Genomic DNA, 21,366 nt, shown 5'->3' on the forward strand with positions numbered 1-21,366 from the left:
AGTCAGAGAGCTTGTAATGCATTGCTTTTTCCACCGGCAATCTGTCTCAGGTGCGACTACAGAGGCTAGTGTCACTGTCCTGTCTCGTTTCATCCAGCTGGTGGTCAGAAAAAAAGAAACCTGCAGATGATTCAACACGCTTGCACTTGATTGTTGAATTTGAGACTGATTGATGACTCACACCGTCACTCACGGTCAACGCAACCTGTACTATGAATCATGAACGGTCGCTATTTGCGCAATTAACATTGCGTGTTTGACCAGTTGCATTTTTAATTAAAAAGGACATTTAATTTAAAATAAAATAAAAAATAAAATACTGTCATCATTTAGTCATGCTGTACCTAACCTGTATGACTTTTTTCTTCTGCTGGACACGAAAGAAGATTTTTGGAAAAATGCAATACAGTGAAAGTCAGTGTTGTTTTGGATCCTGCTGACTTTAATTGTATTACACAAATGTTCTTCAAAATATCTATAAAAAAAAAGGTTTGGAATGACATGAGGGTGAGCAAGTAAGGACAGATTTTCTTTCTCTTTTTCAATTTTGGCCGCTCTACCCCTATTATACGCAGGTCAAATGTCAAAAACATAAGTTCTGCATATTGAAATTCAAGAGTGTGTGCAAGTACGAGAGCTTGAACGGAGGAAACGCATCAAGCATAAGTGTTTCAAGAAATGTGCATGTTTATTTTTTTCCTAGAACTAGTGTTTCAAATCAAACACACAGAGGTATCAAGTTGCTTTTATCAGTGTCATGTTCATAACAAACTCCTCTTTTACCATCTCCTCTTGAATTGACGACAGATGCCAAGTGCGCAGTTAATTTGAACACACGTGGCTAATCCTATCAAGGAGAGCTCCAGTGACTCACGGCGATGGAAAAAAAAATTAAAACCGGAGTGTTTATCTGCTTCATTTTCGATCTATCAGTACCGATAGCGAGTGAGGGATATGGAATCGTACAATATGATTTGTAGGAAAGTGCTACAATGAATCTGTGATTTTAACAAGCCTTTTAACATGCATCCCCCCGCCCCCCATACATCCCCCCTCCAACTCTTTCATCCTAATCAGCATCTGTCTCTCTGTTTTTTGAAGTTATTATCGCCTCAGCTCCCTCTTGGATGTGGTTGCTGGGTGACGGGTATCTTAGCACCCACTCTGACTGGGAATGATTTGAATTCGATCCAAAGATTTCCCATGAGTACCTGTAAACACATCCGTGCCTTGTCGAAAACAAATATATCAGAAGAGCACTGCAAAGAGAGCGAGAGAGGGGGAAAAAAAGAGCGATAAAATCTGCCACTGTGTGTTAAGACGCACCCCTGAGTGCTAAACAAAATAATGACGCTCCTCTGTAAATATGCCAGTTTGTGTTGTACACAAACAAAAATATTTTGTCAAACGTGATGACTGAAGTATAAATCCATGAAGTCAAATAGAAATAGAAATCTATAACATAATTAAATGAAAATACACACATTTTCATTAAATTAGATTTAATTATATTAAAAGAAAATATTAAAATATGCATTCATATGCATCTATTTAACATGACAACCACTGTCCATTAAGCACCTGGTCCGTACGCATCCCCCGACGTAAACAGCTGCCTCAGCACTCACCTCCAGCCCAACCGCCCCGGTGTTTCAATAACCTTTCCTCAGAGTTCAAATGTCACCAGGCGGCAAGAACCGCACCGTCCCACACGGACAAAATGGAAAGGAAAACAAGTAGCTGAATTATTGCTTCTCACGGGGCAGACTCATAACTCCTATGAAAGCAGAGAGATTACAGCCCCGTATCTGTTCAGCGGCAGAAGGTGCGCATTAATCTGGGCAGAGGGTCCCCGGGAAAATGAGGGGGGGAGCCGGAGGAACACGTCCTCATGCGGAAGGGAGAGCGGGGTGAGTCTGACTCTGCTTCACAGGGAATTCTTTTAACGTGAGCAGACAAAGATGTAAGGCCGCTGTTATCCCGTAGCAAAGAGGATTATTACCAGTTTCTCAGCACTCTGGAAGTCGAGCAGCGTGCTGGAAAAGTGAGACCGCTACTGCTTATGCCATTTTTTTATTATTAATATCTCTAGTTTTTCTGGCTAATGGAAATAGGACTTGAGCACGACACAGTCTCATGTTATGCCAAGGTTAACTTCCTCACTACAAAAAACAAAAAAAAACTAAACTCGTAACATTTTATCATTAAAATGTACACTGCTTTAGATAGATTAAATGATCCATTCTTAAAATTCAACATTTGGGGGCATAACTGCATCTCGAGTCACGTCCATTCAAGAGTTATGACTTAGCGTGCTGACCTTCCCCGTACGGAGAACCGAAACAGATGTAGATACATTAAATCCACACTGTAAATAAGAGCCAGTGTGTTTGTGTTCCATCCGAGCAGATACCTTTGTCCATACAAATGATGTAATCCTCCAAATGGGAAGCAGACATGGAGGAGGTGATTGATTTCAGCATAACACCGGCAGTACCAGGTGCTTTCAGAGACAATTACAGGCCTCTCTATGCAACAGTAATAGGCCAGCACTTTAGCGTCATTAAAGCAATGTGTAGCACTGCATTATCCTTTAACCCCATCACTGACCACTCTCTTTCCTAGCCCCGGAGTTCAAACCACACACTCCATCACCTCAGGACCCTGGGATGGGCCGCACGAGGAGGAGGGGAGCCAGGCTGAATGCAAGCTCAGGCCCAGGAGGAGCTCGGCACAGACAGACGGCATGGGAAAGACTGAGAGCAGACTGCTCCATTAGCACCGCTGCTGGACAAACACACATCGCACTTGTCAGAAAGCTAGAGGAGAATATTTGCAATATGCATTTTCAGACAAAGATGTATAATAAATATACTGATTTAAATCAAGTGTACAATGAACTGCATTATGCAATGCATTTGGTGTCATTCTACAGCTGTAATTATAACTGGCATTCAGTCAATAATGCAAGTTATAATTGCATGAATTTTGCAAAAATAAGTGATGTGTTTTTTTTGTGCATTTTTATTTCACGCTCACACTGAATAGAAGTGGCACTTGTCCAAAACAGAAAATCATTTTACGAGTGTGAGTGTTATTTTGTATACATCTTTTAATTTTGTAATTATTTTAATGAATATTACTGTGTTAAAGAAAATTACTTTGGAAGAATAGTTGCTGTCAGATTTCACATTCAGATTGTAAAAAAAATCGCACCAGTAAAATGAGCTATTAGTGACAATATTCTCAGAAACAACTTGTGATTTAATTTTCACTTTTTACACAATTGAAATTCCTCATTTAAACAAAAAAAAAATATCTGAGATTGTACAACACTCTGGCTCGAATTGCTGCATGCAAGGTGTTTTATGTTTTAATTTCAGATGAGCTGTCAACACCTTGACATTTTTAAATTAGCTTACTTTTTCTAGTAATTATTGGGCCCATTCACTTGATCACTAAAGTGTGACATTAAAGTTTCAGGGCGAATTATTCACCGATGTTACAAGCAGTAATTGTTTCCTGTGTAATTTTGTACCTTAAAGCACTGTATCACTCCTGCCATTAAGTATACAAGCACTTATTGACTATGATTAGATTTTTCCCCAGAGGAAGAAAAGAGCAGAAAGAAATGTCTGCTTATAAATACAACTAATACATAGGAGAGAACATCTATTATAATAAGTCTGACAAGCATGCTTATTTTAAATCTGCTCAAATAACAGAAAACCATTTCAACTAAAATTTTCCTCTTATGCCCAATATGAGCTCACTACTGCTTACAGCATGCACAAAAGCATGGAGACTTTAAAACATCAAATTTGTTAGTAGAACAAATATATATATATATATATATATATATATATATATATATATATATATATATATATATATATAAAACCAAAAGAATAAAAAGCTCTCATGCTCTATACAAAAACCTGTGCATGATTTCGGGTCAACTGTCATTTATGAATGATTAATTCTGGTCAATATTTGAAGAAAGAAAACACCCTGTATTTTACATGCAACATTTCAATAAAATGTTTGCATTTATAATATTTAACTTTCTGCTATTGCAAGAAGTTGAGTTTGTCACTTTATAATATTCTAGAATATGCTGCACATTTTCTATATTTTTATTAGGATTATTTTAATGATATAGGAATGTGATGTGTTTCTTCAATGGTTCTTTGCAACACCTTACGTTCAGCAAAGATCCCTCTACTTTTCTCCCTAAATAGAGTTCTTTAGATCAAAGTCACTGATGTCACATTACAAGTAAAGAACATAAAACTACCGAATAAAAAGTTATTTGTTGTTCTCGTGTGACATCAGACTGCAAAGACATTTTGGACTTTTATTTTTTAAAGTGCATATACAAATCTGAAAGTACTTTCAAATATCCTGTACATTATTTCCACATAATACTGTCATAATTAGCTTAAAGTAGCTATACATGAACTTTACTACCCATTCATTCTAACGAAAGGTTCGCATGACTTCTTATCTAATTTCACTATTGATTATTTATTTTGAAGCACTAAAAGAGTGTTCTAACCTGGCATTAGTGCAGTCGTTGTACAGGGTCTCGAAGTCTTTTCTGGAGATGAGTTTGCAGCGGTTGACCCCGGGCTGGATGGCCCCCAGTCCGCGCAGGATGCGGACCTGCTCCACGTTACACACCACCGGCGTGATCTCCAGCCGCTTGAGTTTGGTGTAGACGGTGTGCAGACCCCCGACCAGGTGTTTGAGAAACAGGTCAAACGCCTGGGGCAGGCAGATGAGCTCCTGTCCGTCCACCGTGAAAGAGGCCACCTTGGCGCCCCTGAGCTCCACCATCCGACACTCATTATTCTGCGGGGTGTTTTCAACTGGGGACGGGGTAGAATACACGGGCTTGCCGGCCAGCGGGATGCTGCTGGTGTTGGTGCTGAGCAGATCCGTGCGGAACAGATTCTGAGTCGCTGACTGAGAAGGAGACGCAGAAGTGGCCGAGGGTGAGGATGATGATGCTGCGGTCGCGGAACATGATGATGATGATGCTGATGATGCTGACGAAGAAGTTGAGATCGGACACGGCTGGACCAGAGACGATGGGGGAATCAGAGCAGCCGGTACGGCCATGGTGTTCTGCACCTATCAAATAAGTTCAGACGGGAAACAGAGCCGGTATGCAAAAGTAGCGCAAAGAAGAAGAAATCCACCCCGAGTGCGCTCCGCCGACGCGCGAATGGATGTGGAGAGGTGCCGTGCTGAAATTAGGGCTCTGAGAAAGATTGAGAGAGAATGACAGGAAGAAAATCAGCAGAAAAGTGTGCCTCTGCTCTGTGGATGAGTTGTTGTTGTCACAAGGTACAGAGAGGGAGGAGCCACTATCAAGCCTTTGAAACGGAGACATGCACAATCTAATGCGACCCTAGTGGAACGTTCCCAGCGTTTACTTTCCATCTCTTCGTGAGCTCGGATGAAACCTGCGCTTCTTCTGGGAATGTTCTCTGAAACTCAGCTTAACACGTTATTGTTCATTGTTTGAAAGTGCACTTGACGTTCACACTTTTTTTGATCGAGACAATATGCAATTAAAAAAAAAGGTAAAACATTTTATTATTTCATTAATGTTGGATGGAAAATATATTAAGAAAAAGTTAGCTATGTATATAATAATGTGTTGTAAATGCTGTTTGTTGTTGATATTAATAAAAGTGATCACTAATACAATTAACAAAATTATAGATGCAACAATTACTGTGAATTGAATCAGTACCATATTCAAAACCTCAGGCGAGTTACTAGAGAGGTGAAACACCATCAGTTTAACCGATTAGAAATTAGCTACAGGGGTGAAATTACTTCAATCATGATCATCACCCTCCTTAGGTGATGGTATAAGTTATAAGAGAATTTACAGAGAAAAAAAATAAAGCAGGAAAAGTAACATTTCACGTCTGACATTTTTTATTTGCCATCAGGCCGACATTGACTGGTACCATCTGAATTTTATTTTTAATCTTGTTTAATTGGATATATGGCAAATAAATTCACTTGAAAAATAATGTATAAGCAGACAAGACACTTCCAAGTTATTTTTACTGAATCTATAAAGATGCATAATATAGGTCAGTGTAGGCCACATTACACACAATTGTGAAAGTGACTTACACACACAATATGTTATAGCCTATGCATTTTTATATTTCTTTTCCATTTTAAATATGTTTTCAATTATAAATACATTCGAATTTTGATTTAAAACTATATTTTAACAAAAATTCAAATGTTTATGTTTTCTATTTGTAACAGACAATTATAGAAACATTACGTTTAAAAATTTGATACAGAGCAAAAACAAAAAAAAAGTACAGATGTTGAAACAAAAAGTGTTACAACACATCCCTTTTTGATATATGAATAAAAGAACCCCAGTGTATATATAACTCTTTCTTCTCATGTCTCATTTTGCGCATATGTATTTCTTCAAAGACCAAATTTGAACAGAGTTCTGTACTGTACTCTCCTGAAGCAAAGAAAAACAACAGTGTAAACTGTCAGAACCTATACAAGTAAACTTATAAGTTCAAGTTTGTCTGATCTTAAAGATAAACAGAATGCCATTTCAGAATTGTCATTCAGGCACAGAGGTAGCATGTAGTGTAAAAATCAATACCCGCTTAAAATTCATAGCCAGACAAAGTTGCCCTTTATGTTGCTAACCTTTGCTTAAATATGCATCATATTAAGATTTCATTAAAAACAATGAATGTCATGATAGTTTGCCTACACTTTTTCATGTTAGCATGGGGTTAACTGCAAATGATGGCCATAAAATTTCTCACAAAGAACTGCTAGCAGACACTCATTTAGAGAAGAATGATGATAAGACAAAAAGGCATCCACAAACTCCACAGGACCTCTATGATGTCTCCGATTCAGAGTTTCTTAACAAGCTGGGTGGGCCTGATGAATCAAACTCCCATTAGAACAACAGTCCTTCAATAGACAAACAGCAGGATGCACGATGCAGAGAAACTCTCAGTTGTTCACTGCATTCTAACTTTGAATGTTCAATTAGTTTTATTGGTTAAACTAACAATGTCTGCAATCTTTATGCACTGGGTAAATACAAGCATCACGGCAAGAAAAGAACTCCTCAATCTCGCTCATTAGAAGAAGCCCTTCTACACTCCATGAGCCAGATGAGAGGAATGACACATGATAACACAGTTCACCTGAGAGAAGTTCAAACCAACAGTAATCAAGAGGTTACATACAACAAAGAACAGCTTGAAACAGCTGAGAACGAATGTTAAACTGTTTAAATGAAGTCCACTCTAAGGTCAATAGTACAGAAATGACATGTCCACCTCAATTAGACAGTTATACTTAATCTTCCTCAACATATATATATATATATATATATATATATATATATATATATATATATATATATATATATATATATATATATATATATATATTATTCATTAATATATTCATAAAGTTTAGAGTCAAACAACATCAAAAGTGTACCAATGTGTTCACAACATTGGCATTTACACTATTAGCACTTGAAAAGGACCCGATCCATCAGGAAGGCAAACAGATGACATAAATGCTACCATAAATGCTACCACAAATGAAAACAATCTGACTGTTTGATCGCAATGGATAAAATGCTCAATTATCTTCTGAAGGGGCATAAAGGGTGTTCTTTGTTTCTGTTCTCTTTCTCTTTTTTTGAAAATGACATTTAAATGGTTTCTAAATAGTGCTTGAAGTTAGTCAATGAGATTTATGCGTTTCTTCCATGTGTTTATATGATATCAGAGGCCCATGATGACTGCCGGGGGTTGACATGACATCGCTAATGAGGAAAGGCCCATCACAAAACCACACGCACAATGGTTTGATGGCGTCGCAGCGCTGATGACTAACGCGTTCCATTTTGTTTATGGTATTTGTTACAGGGAGAACACACAGCGTCAGACATCAGACATACATGAACCATCAAACAAGCTAAGAACAATCTGGCTACTTTCTTTCCTCATCCTGAACGCACCGGTTAGAAGACTAACGAATGGAGAGGCAGAGTGCATAGAGTTCCCTCCATCTGTATGAATCACCATAAAGCTAATGGATCAGTGTTTAAAAGTAGAACTACGAAACGACTCGCGTATGATCAATGGCACTGTATGTTGTTTGATATAATAATTTATTCAGCCTATAAGGCTTTGATAAAACAATGTTGAAAAGCAATTTAAATGAAATTCATTTAAATGTCAATTCTCATGGTTAGGATTTTTTCTATAATTGGCTATTTAATTAAAATAATTTTCACAGTCATTAATACAGCTCGCAACTTGTAGTGCACTGACATGTTTTAATTACATGGTATTAACAAAATTGATATGCTTTAGAAAGCATGGTGAATAAGAAATAATTACACCAATCATACATCATCCCCCTTATGGACATTACGAGTATTTCAACATAATTGATGAACTTTGAAAAGGGAGATAAATAACTTTAATTGCATAAAATGGGCGTACCTGGTTCAAACAGAAACAGCCGTTATAGCCATGCATTGCAACATATTGGCAGATTTCAGTAAATGCAATCCTGCTTACCTTCTCATCTGATGAATATACATGATTTCTATGCAGTAAATATTTGGGTACATCTGCAAGTGTTGTATGTCTGTCTTCTGACTCACGTTCATTACTCACATTGTTATTTTTTTTGGGGGGGGGATGCAGCTTAAAATGCTGCTCAGACAAACAGAGTGCAGAGTGAGACAAACACTTATTGATTTTGAATATTTGTCTCCTCAAGGTCGCATGCCATTGACCCCATCCATCCGGAGATGCCCCACACCACACACACACACACACACACACACACACGCACACACACACACACACACACACACACTCCATGGCAGAGGGCAGATGACAGAGTAGCCACACACAGTTTTACCTTCAGCTCCGAAAGCTGGCCCGCAAAATTTCACACCATATAAGTCAGTGAGAGACCTGTAAAACAGAAATAGTTATAGTATAACAATCATGAATAAATAAATGAATAAATAAAATATTGCAGTCAAAATATTAGACAATAGTGCCTAACACAATTATTTACATCCAGTTTATTTTAAAGCAAAAATGCTTAACTTCAATAAGGTCCAATTAGTTAATGTTAGTTAATGTGTTAACTGAAAATTAGCAATATATTTGTTATAGTATTTATCAATCTTTATTATTTTTATTTAATAAAATACAAATATTGATTTTTAGGTTTAGTAAATAATATTAACAGACACAACTTTTGTTTTTAATAATGCATGAGTAACATTAACAAAGATTAGTAAATATATATATATATATATATATATATATATATATATATATATATATATATATATACAGTATATTTAGAAAATGTTTACGTGTTTACATGTTTATGTTTATATTCATAAAATGTATATTATAGATAAATATGTTTAATATAAAAACATAACATATTTTTCTGAAATACAAATACATACATGGGTGTGTATTTATATATAGCCTACAAAATAAATATAAACCGCATTGATACATTATAAAAAAAAAACTGATTTTGGATGTGATTAATTGCGATTATATATATATATATATATATATATATATATATATATATATATATATATATGTGTGTGTGTGTGTGTGTGCGTGTGTGTGTGTGTGTGTTGATGAAGGGGTGCTTGAGCTATACAGATGGACCTATCAAAAAAAGTGGCCAAGGGGGTGGACCTGTCCTAGGGAAAGATGCCAGCTTTCCTTTTCATTTGTTCCTTTGAAGAAAAGCATATTTTGGCTTTTCTCATACAGGTACACAAAGGAGAGGGTTAATACACAGAAACTCCCAATTAGAGCCCCCTCATTAAGTAGACGTCTGAACGAAAACTTTATGACAGGCAGTTGGGGACTGTCATTAAATTAGATGTTGACAGAATGATAGCACACTTTCTTTGCTTAATGAGAATGGAGTTTCTCCCCAGACTGGAATTTTCTGAGTTCACTGCCGTCGGAATGTTTCACAAAGCGAAACTACGGCTCTCTTTGTTGTGTTCACATTACAGATGAGATCAGAGAGTAAACAGAGACCAAATGTGCTTTAATAAAACTACAGATCTTCTAGTCGGCTCATTTCCATAAAGCAGTTTCTGCACAAATCAGGTATGACCTTCAGAGACATAATTAAAGCAAATATTTTTAGTCCCTGATCGGAATGTTGCATGTCAATCCAAACTGTGAAGGAACCTCATAGCGGAATGCAGATTTTATTGTTTACAGGACATATGGAATCTGAAATGACCGATGAAGTCTGTGTAAATTCATCTGAACTAAGTTCATAATAAGGACTCTATATGAATACTGGAATAAAATGGGACTTTCACAATTAATGGGTAACACGTGAATTATTAAATTAGTTTAAAGCCGTAAAGTTCTTGAGCACAGTTAATGCATTTCATTATAAATAACACCAATTTATCAATAAAAGATGGATAAAACCCCCTCTTAACAGAAATGTTCTTTATAAATCAAACCCAGATGACATTTAACAAAAGTCAGCTGCATTCTTTTTGTGGAGGAATTTAAAAACTCAAACACCAAGATAAATAATCTCTAAGTGTAACAAACTTCACTGGTTGGCCCCAAATGTTATATATGTAAAACATGCAACTTCAAACATGCAACATATACTTACATAGAGAGAGAGGCATTAAATTGGTTAAACGTGATAATAAAGACATTTATAATATTATCTTACAAAGGTTTTTAAATAAATGATGTTCTTTTGAGCTTTCTACTAATTTAAATATCCTGAAAAACACTTGCAGTTTCCCAAAAAAAAAAAAAAAAAAAAAAAAACACTAGGCTATATAAACACTACATATAATATTACAAACACTTCACAATAATATATGTGTGTGTGTGTGTGTGTGTGTGTCCAGCAAAAGTACATCACTAAAATAAATTCTTAGCTTCCTAGCATAAACTTGGAATGTCATGGTTCACTGTGTGCATTACAGAGATGTGATGCCATGAAATAATTATCAGATGTCAAGCTGTTCTGATGCTCAGATCCATTTGTGCGGTTGTTATGATGATGCCATCCTGCCTTACAACTCACTCTCTCTCTCTCTGTGCATCCTGTCTGCAAATATATCTGCAAATCTCAGGATTCACTTGGAAAGATGCCAGCCGAGTGTCTTGTGAGCTGAGCTGGCAAAACGTCCAACCGTATGTAAAATACTGCCCCTCTGGTGATATCAGTCTTTAAAAGAGAGCTAATTTCATTTTTTCAAAAGCAGCCGCTTGATAGCTACACAATTACTCTGTGGTGCCCCGTCCCATGTTTAAAGCTGCACAGACTTTTATATCAGGTGAGAGATTTGTGGATATCTAAATTGGAAGCTAAACCTGTATAAACAGTAGTAATTACTGTGCCATTCACAGAGCCTGTTGTGCTCGTTCGGCAACAGCCACAGTGATTAAAATGAATCTCCATCGACTTCTCCATTAAATTGCTGGCAGTGGCGATCCTTTGACCTTTCCCATTGATTGAACATAACAATCACAATTCAATTGTAATGCAAAGAGAACATTTGTTATAATGTACATGAGATGCATGAGCCATTTCCTAGAGGGTTGAGGTAATCAATGAAGCGACTTCAAAAGGAACCTGCACAAAGACTCATTTTAGTCAGAATCTGCACTACATATCGAACCCAACGCTCAGCCGTCTGTTGCATCACTCAATATATTTGCATCCTATAAAAGAAACATATTATGCACCCAAAACCCTCGCTGTCATTTCATGCTAGCTACAATAGCTCAAAAACTGACGGTTACGATCCAGTGTTCATTTGTTTTGATTTTTAGAATGCTAAGCCTTCCCAGAATTCACTGCATGTGGCACAGAGGTCTAAGACAATGATTACGGCTGACATTTCCCAGCATTATTTTCCTCTGTTTTTGCATTGTGCTCTGTGCATCCACTGATTAGTAACATCTGTATGTGACACTGGTGCGGTTCCAGCAACACGTCTGGTTGTAAAACGCCATTAAACTTGCGGCGAAACTAGTCTGCAGCTGATTACTTACACATAACTCCGCTCCCTCCCTCTGACCAGGAAGGAAAAACTCTGTGAAATACCCGACTTCTAATCAGCATTTAATTCTGATTTTAAGAGCGGTGCTAGATCATGCATTTCAAAAACGAAGAGTATGTGAATAATGTCCTTAAGGGAATCTGCAGAATTGAGAGATTATAGTTTACACGCACATTAAACAGATTAAACCAGTCAGATCTCAAAAGGCAGTTTATCTAATGGAGAAAATGTAGTATGCTAATTGGGTAAAGTCTGGTGCTGAAATTACACACGAGTTCTTCTCACTGTGTGTAGTTTTAAGGGTGAAGTTTGATTAAAATCGCAAGGCTAATCAGGGATATAAGCCGCAAAACAGTCTCTGAACGAAAGCGTGCTCGCCACACAAAAAAGTAATTGTCTCCAAAAACTTCTGCGATGACAGATTCAATTCCATTTAGTAAATGTTTAATAAATGTTATACAAACACGGCCGCCTATCTCACTGTATTCAGAAAACAAAGGGAAACTTTAATTGCTTTAATCATCCCGAGCTTTGACGTTGTTATTGGCTTTAAAAATAGCAGTTAACAGTAACTGTCTTGTAAAGGAAATTGAACCACATTTGCGAAATGATCCCCAATTAAGATATGGCCATCCAGACCAGCAAAGTTGAACTGGGGTGTTGTGTCTAAGAAAAGCAGTCGATGCCATACAAAGCTATTTAATTAGCTGAAAGGCCCAAAGAAAACAGGCAGTCTAATATGTATCACTCTAATCAAATTTAAAGTGATTGCATCCCTTTTGAAGATTCCAGAGCACGGATATTTTCATTAACAGATATGTGGACGGAATGAGGTAGTTGTTTCTCACAGAAATGACTCTTTAACATCAGGAAGCTCACCATGCGGCTGAGCAAGACAGAAATGTTTGTTTCTGTTTCGCTGTCTTTAGTGTTCACTAATGTGTTTCAACATTGCGCAGTGCTACCTTTAATCTGCACTAAAGGGAAATAATGCGTTTCCTGCCTTATTTACCATGCTTACTTAACAAGTGCTGTACAATTAGAATTGTTAATAGATTGAGAAAAACAAAAGGACTTTGAAGGTGGGAAAGTGCTGACATTATTTCACAGGGGAAAAGTACCCCTGAGAAAAAAAAAAAAAAAGGTTTGCAGTAAATGTAGTTTCCTGCGCTGTTCTTCAATGAAACACCGCTCCTTCTCATTAGAAATGCCATAGAAAACATAAATCAAGGACAGTAAAAATTTAATAGCCTTTGTGTTAAATCACGCACTCTGTGCATCGGACAGCAACTGTGTAAACATTGTAATTTCACTTGATTCTCGTTAAATGTATGCACACTTTTTACAATCCATAAACAGATCTGGAATAAAAGTTGATAAATGTCAAAATTTGCATTCGGGGGGGAAAAAAGCATCTTGCTGCATGTTTGCAAATATCAATCTATGAACCTTTCAACATTTTGTCAGACAAAATGCTAATTGTACCTTTAGGAATTTGGGACACAGTGACAAGAAATGAGATGCCCTGTCCTTTTAGATGTGGAAATCAACTGGGGTTGCATACAGAAACCCTCGCAAAGGCAAAGCAAACACAGCGAGCCACGTTTTCTAGGAGGAATTATCAGTGCATAATCATAAAACTATCTTAGATTTTTTTAAAGAGAGAGAACCCAGTAAATTCTTGCACTGGTAACAATGAATTTACTTATTATCTGACATATATTATCGTGATAGGTGAACTTTGACATTCATGACTACAAAGTACTGTAAGTAAATCAGTATATATAAAAATATATTGCTCATATGTATTCAGTTGTTTTATTCATCATGTATATTGCTAGTTAATTTGTATTTCATATTTTTTAAAGATACTATGGTAAGTTTTCAACTACAGAAGTTGCAAAACTTTCGACACTTCAGTATCAGCATGCATAGGTTTCTTCTTCATCTGCTGTCCCATCATTCCAACACCGAAGCTAATTTAACAAGGGAGAATTAAGAGTGTAAAAAGTGCTTACACAAAGGTTTCCACGTTATTTGCCTGGAATTGATTTTAACACTTAAACAGAATCCTAACTAAGGGCTTATGTGTGCCAGACCATCTGCATTTCACCGTAGACGCACACACATACATATTAGTCTATGGATATCTATCAGAAATGCCAGCTGAAGCTGGAAATGTGTTTCCAAACAAAGTATAATTTGTTTATTTTTACCCAACAAACATGTTCTACAGCGTCCTTATGAGCGATTAGCAATGTTGTTCTTCAAAAGGTCCTTAAGAGGAGTTTGATGCAGTTCTTGCCCGTCCTCCCATTAATCCAAGCTCAGTTAAGAGTCTGCCATCTGGACGTGTGTTCCTAGCGATAAATATGATTTAGAGTTGATTCAGACATGTTTTCCGCACCGAGTGTGTGTGGATTTCAGAATTAAATGGCACAAACAAATGTGGAGTAGAGAGCAAATTAATATCTCTGGTTTTAGAGCTGTAACAAAGCCGCACCCTTAATTACAGCCTGTAATCATTTCCTGAAACACAAATATCAAGGAATTCAATTACCATCATACCATCATAGAGTTCTTGCACAAATAAACTGGTCTTATAAACATAAAACAATATTAAGTGTGTGTGTATGCATATCAGATAATGTTGGATCTAATTACCTTCCTTTGGAGCTTCAGTTGTTTTTCAGCTGTGCCAAGCAACAGTGACCTCTACAGGGACTGAAGATTGAAAACTCAGATACACTTTTGACTTCCTGCAGTAACCTCCTTAAAGAGAGAGGGGGGAAAAAAAACAGAGGATAGTATCATTTTGAAAAGTATATTAAAAGGTTATGTCATAGTAAATTAAATTACAAATCAAACAAAGATTCATAAAGTTCATTTTTCATGGATAGTTTATATTAACTAATGCAACCTTATTGTGTAAGTGTTACCATCAAAACAGTTTACACAGACAACTGGGGGTGGAAATGGTTTAGAAACCGTTTTCACAGTTTCCAAAGAATCAGCAAGCAATAAAACATGGACTTTTTAAGTAGAAAGACTCCTTTGTTATTTCTGGTAAATCATACTTTAGTAATCTTTACAAACTCAAAAAATATTTTGCAGTTTAATAGACACAGTGTAGAGTCAAATCCAATAAAAAATACAAATAAGAAGCCTCCTTTGCACATCTGTGCCATACTTCCAGCATTTTAATACTTATACTTATTTTTTTTTTTAGAATTAAATAAAATACTAATAATTTATTCTGTAATATGCTAAGATACTTAAAAATATTTCTTCAAAATTAATTTATAAATAAATAAATATTACGATTTGTTTACAATATTTGAACAAAATAATATACTTAATTTTATTCTGTCATATCATCTAGTTAGCAATATATATATATATATATAGAAATACAGTAAATATTAAGACTGTTTTCACAATATATTTATCAAGATGACATTGAAATCTGTCATTTTCAATTCTTCTATTGTTTGGTTTCAAATAAACAAAGACGACTTCATTTGTCCAGCACTGCAGAGAAGATCTCCCTGAAGACCGAGTCTTGGCCACATCCAGGTGTAATGGCAGCAAACCTACAAAGTGTTGCCAAGACGTTTCTCCCTCGCTTCGAAACTTTAGCACAGGAGGACAAAGTGTCTTTCACAGAGAGAGGGGGCAGAAAAGAAAGGGCGCCAAACACCACAAAGCAGAGCCAAACGCTGTATCAAGCAGGAGGAATGACTGATGGAAAGATAAGGGACAAACCAAAGAGAGCAGACCAAACAGGAAAAGCAGGCAAGCAGCAAATGGAGGGGTGTAGCCTGCGCCGACAAAGAGCGCGTGGTGGACGCTCACGTTGCATGTATCTGCTTTTGTTTAGAGCCAACAAGAAAGCAAATCTCATAAAAAAAAAACATTCTGGAAACTTTTCTCTTTCCTGTGCAACTTGAATAACAGTTAACCAGCATAACAAGTAACCCATTTAAAATTAAACTGAGAATGTGGACAAAATCTGTGCTGATTTATTTGTATTTTTTTACAAAAGACACACAAGCCATGTTTTGCACTATCCCCCACTGCGGCTGAGTTTTCTTTTATGCATTCACATTCAGTTCGGCAGCATAAAATCCTCCAGAGAGCCAGCATTGTCCTCCTGAGAGTCCCCTGGGTTTCCCATCACATAGCTGCATCTCTCAAGCCCACAATATAACACCCAGAAGATCCAGCCGAGAAGGGGCTCCTTTTAAACGCTCGCACGCAATTTGAGGAAGATTAATTAAAATGCTATTAAAGCCACTGCTGATTGTGTTGATTCTCAAAGACTTTGCAAATTATTCCACTTTTACTGCGGCCTTAAACAAACGGACTCAATAGCCTTTCACTGATTTCACCCTCTGAATAATAAACATCTGTTATGTCATTATGCGCAGAAATAAAAGGGACACATACTTTCCCTGGCGATGTGGAAAGAACGTTTTGCACCAGCAGAAGATCTGCGACTGTAGTGTTATAAATATATGCGCAGTGGGGTTTCATATCGACGTGGTTCAAGCGCTTTGAAAGGCCGAGGTTTGCTCTAGTGGACTTGAATGTGTAGTCTGTGGTGCATAAAGTGAAACATAAGGCCTAGCAATGGAGCTTTGTCTAATAGGATACCGAGCCCGGGGCATTAAGGAAAAAGCGTGCAACATGGATATGAAAAAATACATAAATGGGTGATTTTTTGAATTAGCCTCCGTTTTAGTGCATCTGCTATATTTGTCTCTGACAGCGTTGGGGAAGCTGCAGTTCTACAGTCAAGTGACACCTTTTCTTATAAATACAAATAAACCATGAAAGCAGGGAACTACATGTTTCCTTTTGAATCATAAATACTAAGGAAAGTGAATCACTTGAAAAAAACATTAGATCATTCCCCAAAATGTTGTCCCAACTAGTCAAACACAGTTGTCTGAACAAAGAATTGCATAATAAATAATAATAAATATTGATCAAATGTGTGAGTTCCCAGCATGCATTGCAGAATGAATAAATCATGTGGTTGCTGTTATACAGTAGGTTTATCGTTTCACTCTTTTGTTGTTTTGGCATTTTATTTATTTATTTATTTATGTATTTTATTTTTTGTGTAAAGAGCTCATCCATTTGTTGGCTGTGAACATAAATGTGTGTGAGGTCTAAGTAACCGTTTGAAACTAAATCTCAGATATCTTTGCTTTCTAAAGTAATTATGTCTTCTGAAACAAGGGTAGCATTGTTCACTTCACATATTAAGTGTCCTGTATGTATATACTGTTACCAAATGATAAATGTACTGTTTTTCTAATTGAATATGTGTTGTACAAAAAATATGCAGATGCCAAACGGACCATTTTGAACAAACAAATACAAACTGCCAAATAAGTAGTGACACACTTGCATATCACTTTTCAGTATATTTAGCCAGTTGTGCGATGCAAAGATGTTCACAAGTCTGGTTACCCCTACAAAACTCTCCCGGAGGATTCGAAACTCTAAGTTCAGTCTCATTTCCCACTTGGCGCTCGGCAGCGGAAAGTCCTCGGCTCTCTGATCTTCTCTAGACAAAATGAGACACAGCAGCTCGAACAGAGGGAGCCTGGCGAACGCTATTCCCTGTGCTACTTGAATAGATAATGCTTCTCTTTACTTTCTTTATTCCTTCAAAAAATGCATCAGAGGCCAAATATTAATTCTCCCTGTCACCCAGCAAAAGCAAGGGGAGCGCGACGCACTCGGCATACCAGCCTGTGTTTTAGCATGATTAAGGCACACATAAAGGCCTTTCACAGGCTGCTTTGAACCTTGCCATTCAATTCTTTTTGGTTTTTGTGCATAATCAAACTTATTCCCCCGCACTGCTGGAAGCTGATCCTGAAAGACAACGATAATGAAACATATAACAGGTAAAGACAACGGGATTAGCAGCGTCCGAGAGCGGAGCACCTCTATCCGGGCTGGCAGGTCCACTCTTCCCCCTTCCCCACGCCCAGGAATCTTCTTTTTTAAAAATGCCAATAGTTGTGATTGCTTAAAGCTCGATCCTTCTGCTTCATAAAGATGTGCGTGGAAAAAATCAGATCAAGGAATGACATTGACAGAGGAACTGCTGACTCGCATCAGTGTTTGTCTTTTGATGTGAGAGATCAAATCGATATACACACTCTTGTCTAACGGCATGCTGGGGGGGGGGGGTGATTAGCATTTCACATCCCCCAGAGTCGAAGGAGCTTGCTTGCCTTAAATCATTAGTGTTTATGTCCTCTTGCACCAAAAAATCGGGAGATTTCTTGTAGGGAGCTGGACGGAGCGTTCTCCTGAGCTGAGTGAAAGATCCCCTTCGCTTCCTCAATTATTAAGTGGCTACATGGGAAATAGGGAAACATTAGCAGGTGTGTAAAATTTTAAAAGATTAAGTGCTTCAAAAGAGTCACCCAGGGGAGAAAACAGGAACGTGAAACTGCTTTGGCAGTAACCAGGCAGTGAAACAAACGCTTGAGCAGAAAATGGTTATAGGAGATACACTGCCAAGAGTTAAGTGCATTTCTGAAGTTAAAGGAGTATAAATAGAGAGATACTGTGTGAGAAGGGTCCAAATGAAGAGTGGTTTGAAGAAGAAAACAAAATTCAAAACCTACAATACACATTGTCCTCAAAGAATGGCCAATATAACCCACTTATTCCCACAACAGTGGGTCTCAGTTATGCATTATTCGTGGGTTGTGCAAGTTAGAAACACAGAACACATTTCTAAACAAATCAAATTCTTATAGTTCATAAAACCATTTGTAAATAAACAGTAATATCTAATTACATTTGACAGCTTACCTACAAAATATTTTTTATTCATGATCTACACAGAAATTTGTTTAAACTGATGTTATTCGAAATGTTCAATCTGAGAAATTATAATAATTAACTAAAACAAAAACCATAAAAAGAATCTTCGTTGCTTGAAATAAAATGAATGCTTATTCAAATAAAAATATTAAATATATGTCAGCTAGTTGCCAACATTTTTTATTTTAATTTACTTTAACTTGATGTACTAAGCAAAAACTAAAACTCACACACAAATGCTTAATACACATATGCCTGTTGATATACACGTATAATTTTGGTCACACTTTATTTTAAGGTCCAATTCTCACTATTAACTAACCATTAACTATGACTTTTGACATGATTAACTCCTAATTTGCTGTTTATTAATAGTTTATAAGGTAGTTGTTAAGTTTAGGGTATTGGGTAGGATTATGGATGTCATGCATTATATGTACTTTATAAGCACTAATAAACAACCAATATGTTAATAATAAACATGCTAATAAGCAACTAGTTATTAGTGAGAATTGGACCCTCTACTTTTTTATTCATATTAAATAACTTAATATTATTGCTTTAATACTAATTAAATTAATATAATGATTGTATAACTTCTAGCACAAAATTATTATAATATTCTCAATAAAATTTATTTGGCACATATTTATGTAATAAATGTGAAGGTATTCTACAAAATAAACTCTAACAGTGTGATCTTGTATCATCCTGGGTGGATTTATTTTGCAATAATGATCATCTGACTGTATTTTACTCCTTAACTACTTCTCATGGCCCTGAATTCCTTCATTGTGTACTCATCTCTCAAGTAAAGTACTTATCCTTGGCTTAGTGTGAAGAGTGTGTGACATAGAATAAAGTTGTTAAGAGTTGTGCAGGAGTGATTTTGCGGTTAGAGTATTGCACTTTTCTACACTATTTGAATGCACAGGGCTTGCTTGCAACTCTACGCTAATGATCAAAGTTGAGAGGGGAAAAATCTCTTGAGTGTAAGTTATGAGGATGAGACGAGCAGAGGAAAATGCTTTGCTATCCAGCTTTGAACACTTTTACACTTTCCAATAAGCTTTGTTTTTTAATTGGCTGAAATTAATCTTAGGGATGTAGATGCCTGATTTGCATTCATTAAAACTCAACCAAAGAAGTCATGCTTAATTCCAATCAAATTTGCTTAATTATGCATGGCGAAGAATCCCAAATGAGCGGAGGATTTTTGTTAGCTTTCTTTTTTTTTCTATAGCAAATAAAAAGCTTTTTTTCCCCTTTTTTTGTTTCCTATAGCAAATAAAACGTAATGAAGCTGTCTCTTTGTGTTCTACTGAATGTCGAGGAGCTGGGCTGCGGCACCTTGAGTCTTTGTTGAAAAACAATATTATGGCTAAAGTAATTATAGGAATCTGCATTTTTCATTGTTAATTGTGGATGTCAGCATCATTAATTTTAATTTACAGCAGGCAATAAAATTAAGAATACTTTGTGCTGATGTTTTAAATCATGCCAGTGAAGGCGATGCATTATGCAACTTAAATTTCAAGAAGATATTGATTAGGGCAGATAGCCTTTTCTATGAATCTTAAACAGGCAGATGCAAGATAAAGCCTGAGGTATCACTTTCACTCGCTGTCACCGCGCCGGACGGGGGAAAGGACATCCATATTCCCTCTGATGCTACTTTGGCAGTGAAAAATAAGTGATGGGAATGAAATGTAGAATAAATATACAGGAGAAATAAAAAGGGACACAGAGCTTAGACTATATTCAGTCATTTGTTGTAAGCAACCTAACTCAGAAGACTATTTACAATGTCAAAAGTACTGTTTGAATATGCAGAGTGAACATGTTTTATGCTATTAAACTAAGTTATTGATTGAGTTCAGCTAAATCTTTGAAATAAGCAATAAACATTGTTTTGTGTGGTGTCACAAAAAGAAAACATGTCATATCTTAAAATAATTCAATCAGCGCTTTATTTGTTTCAGCCATCCTCCTTTCCATATATGTCCAGTGATCTACAGTACATTTCTTAAAGGGCACCTGTTATGCAAAATCCACTTTTACATAGTGTTTGGAGTCGGACATAAATGTGTGTTGGCAGTGTGTGAACACAACCACCCTGATAATAATCCACTTACTCCTCATTTTTTAATCCGCCCTAAAACAAGTCAGTCTCACTAGGCTTGCCATTTTGATTCTCATGCAGTGTGACGTCACATTGTATAGGGCCGGGCCACAGGGGTAGAATGACATCCCTGCTTTGTGATAGTTTCGGCCCTCGGTGGTTGTACACTGTCCTTTTTTCCCCGCGTTCAAGCAGCTGTAACATCAATAATGTCTCACAAGCAATCCCGATG

General features: G+C 36.7%; 1 protein-coding gene across 1 annotated transcript; it reads right to left on the bottom strand.

Annotated features, from left to right (window-relative positions):
• Positions 1-3,961: 3,961 nt before the first annotated feature.
• LOC113108529 (dachshund homolog 1-like) lies at positions 3,962-5,533 on the bottom strand. The gene has a single exon (XM_026271708.1). It carries the CDS (start codon positions 5,122-5,124, stop codon positions 4,528-4,530), a length of 597 nt encoding a protein of 198 aa, XP_026127493.1. The 5' UTR covers positions 5,125-5,533; the 3' UTR covers positions 3,962-4,527.
• Between the last annotated feature and the right edge of the window lie 15,833 nt (positions 5,534-21,366).

The sequence above is a fragment of the Carassius auratus genome, chromosome 9, assembly GCF_003368295.1.
Source record: "Carassius auratus strain Wakin chromosome 9, ASM336829v1, whole genome shotgun sequence".
Classification (NCBI taxonomy): Eukaryota; Metazoa; Chordata; class Actinopteri; order Cypriniformes; family Cyprinidae; genus Carassius; species Carassius auratus.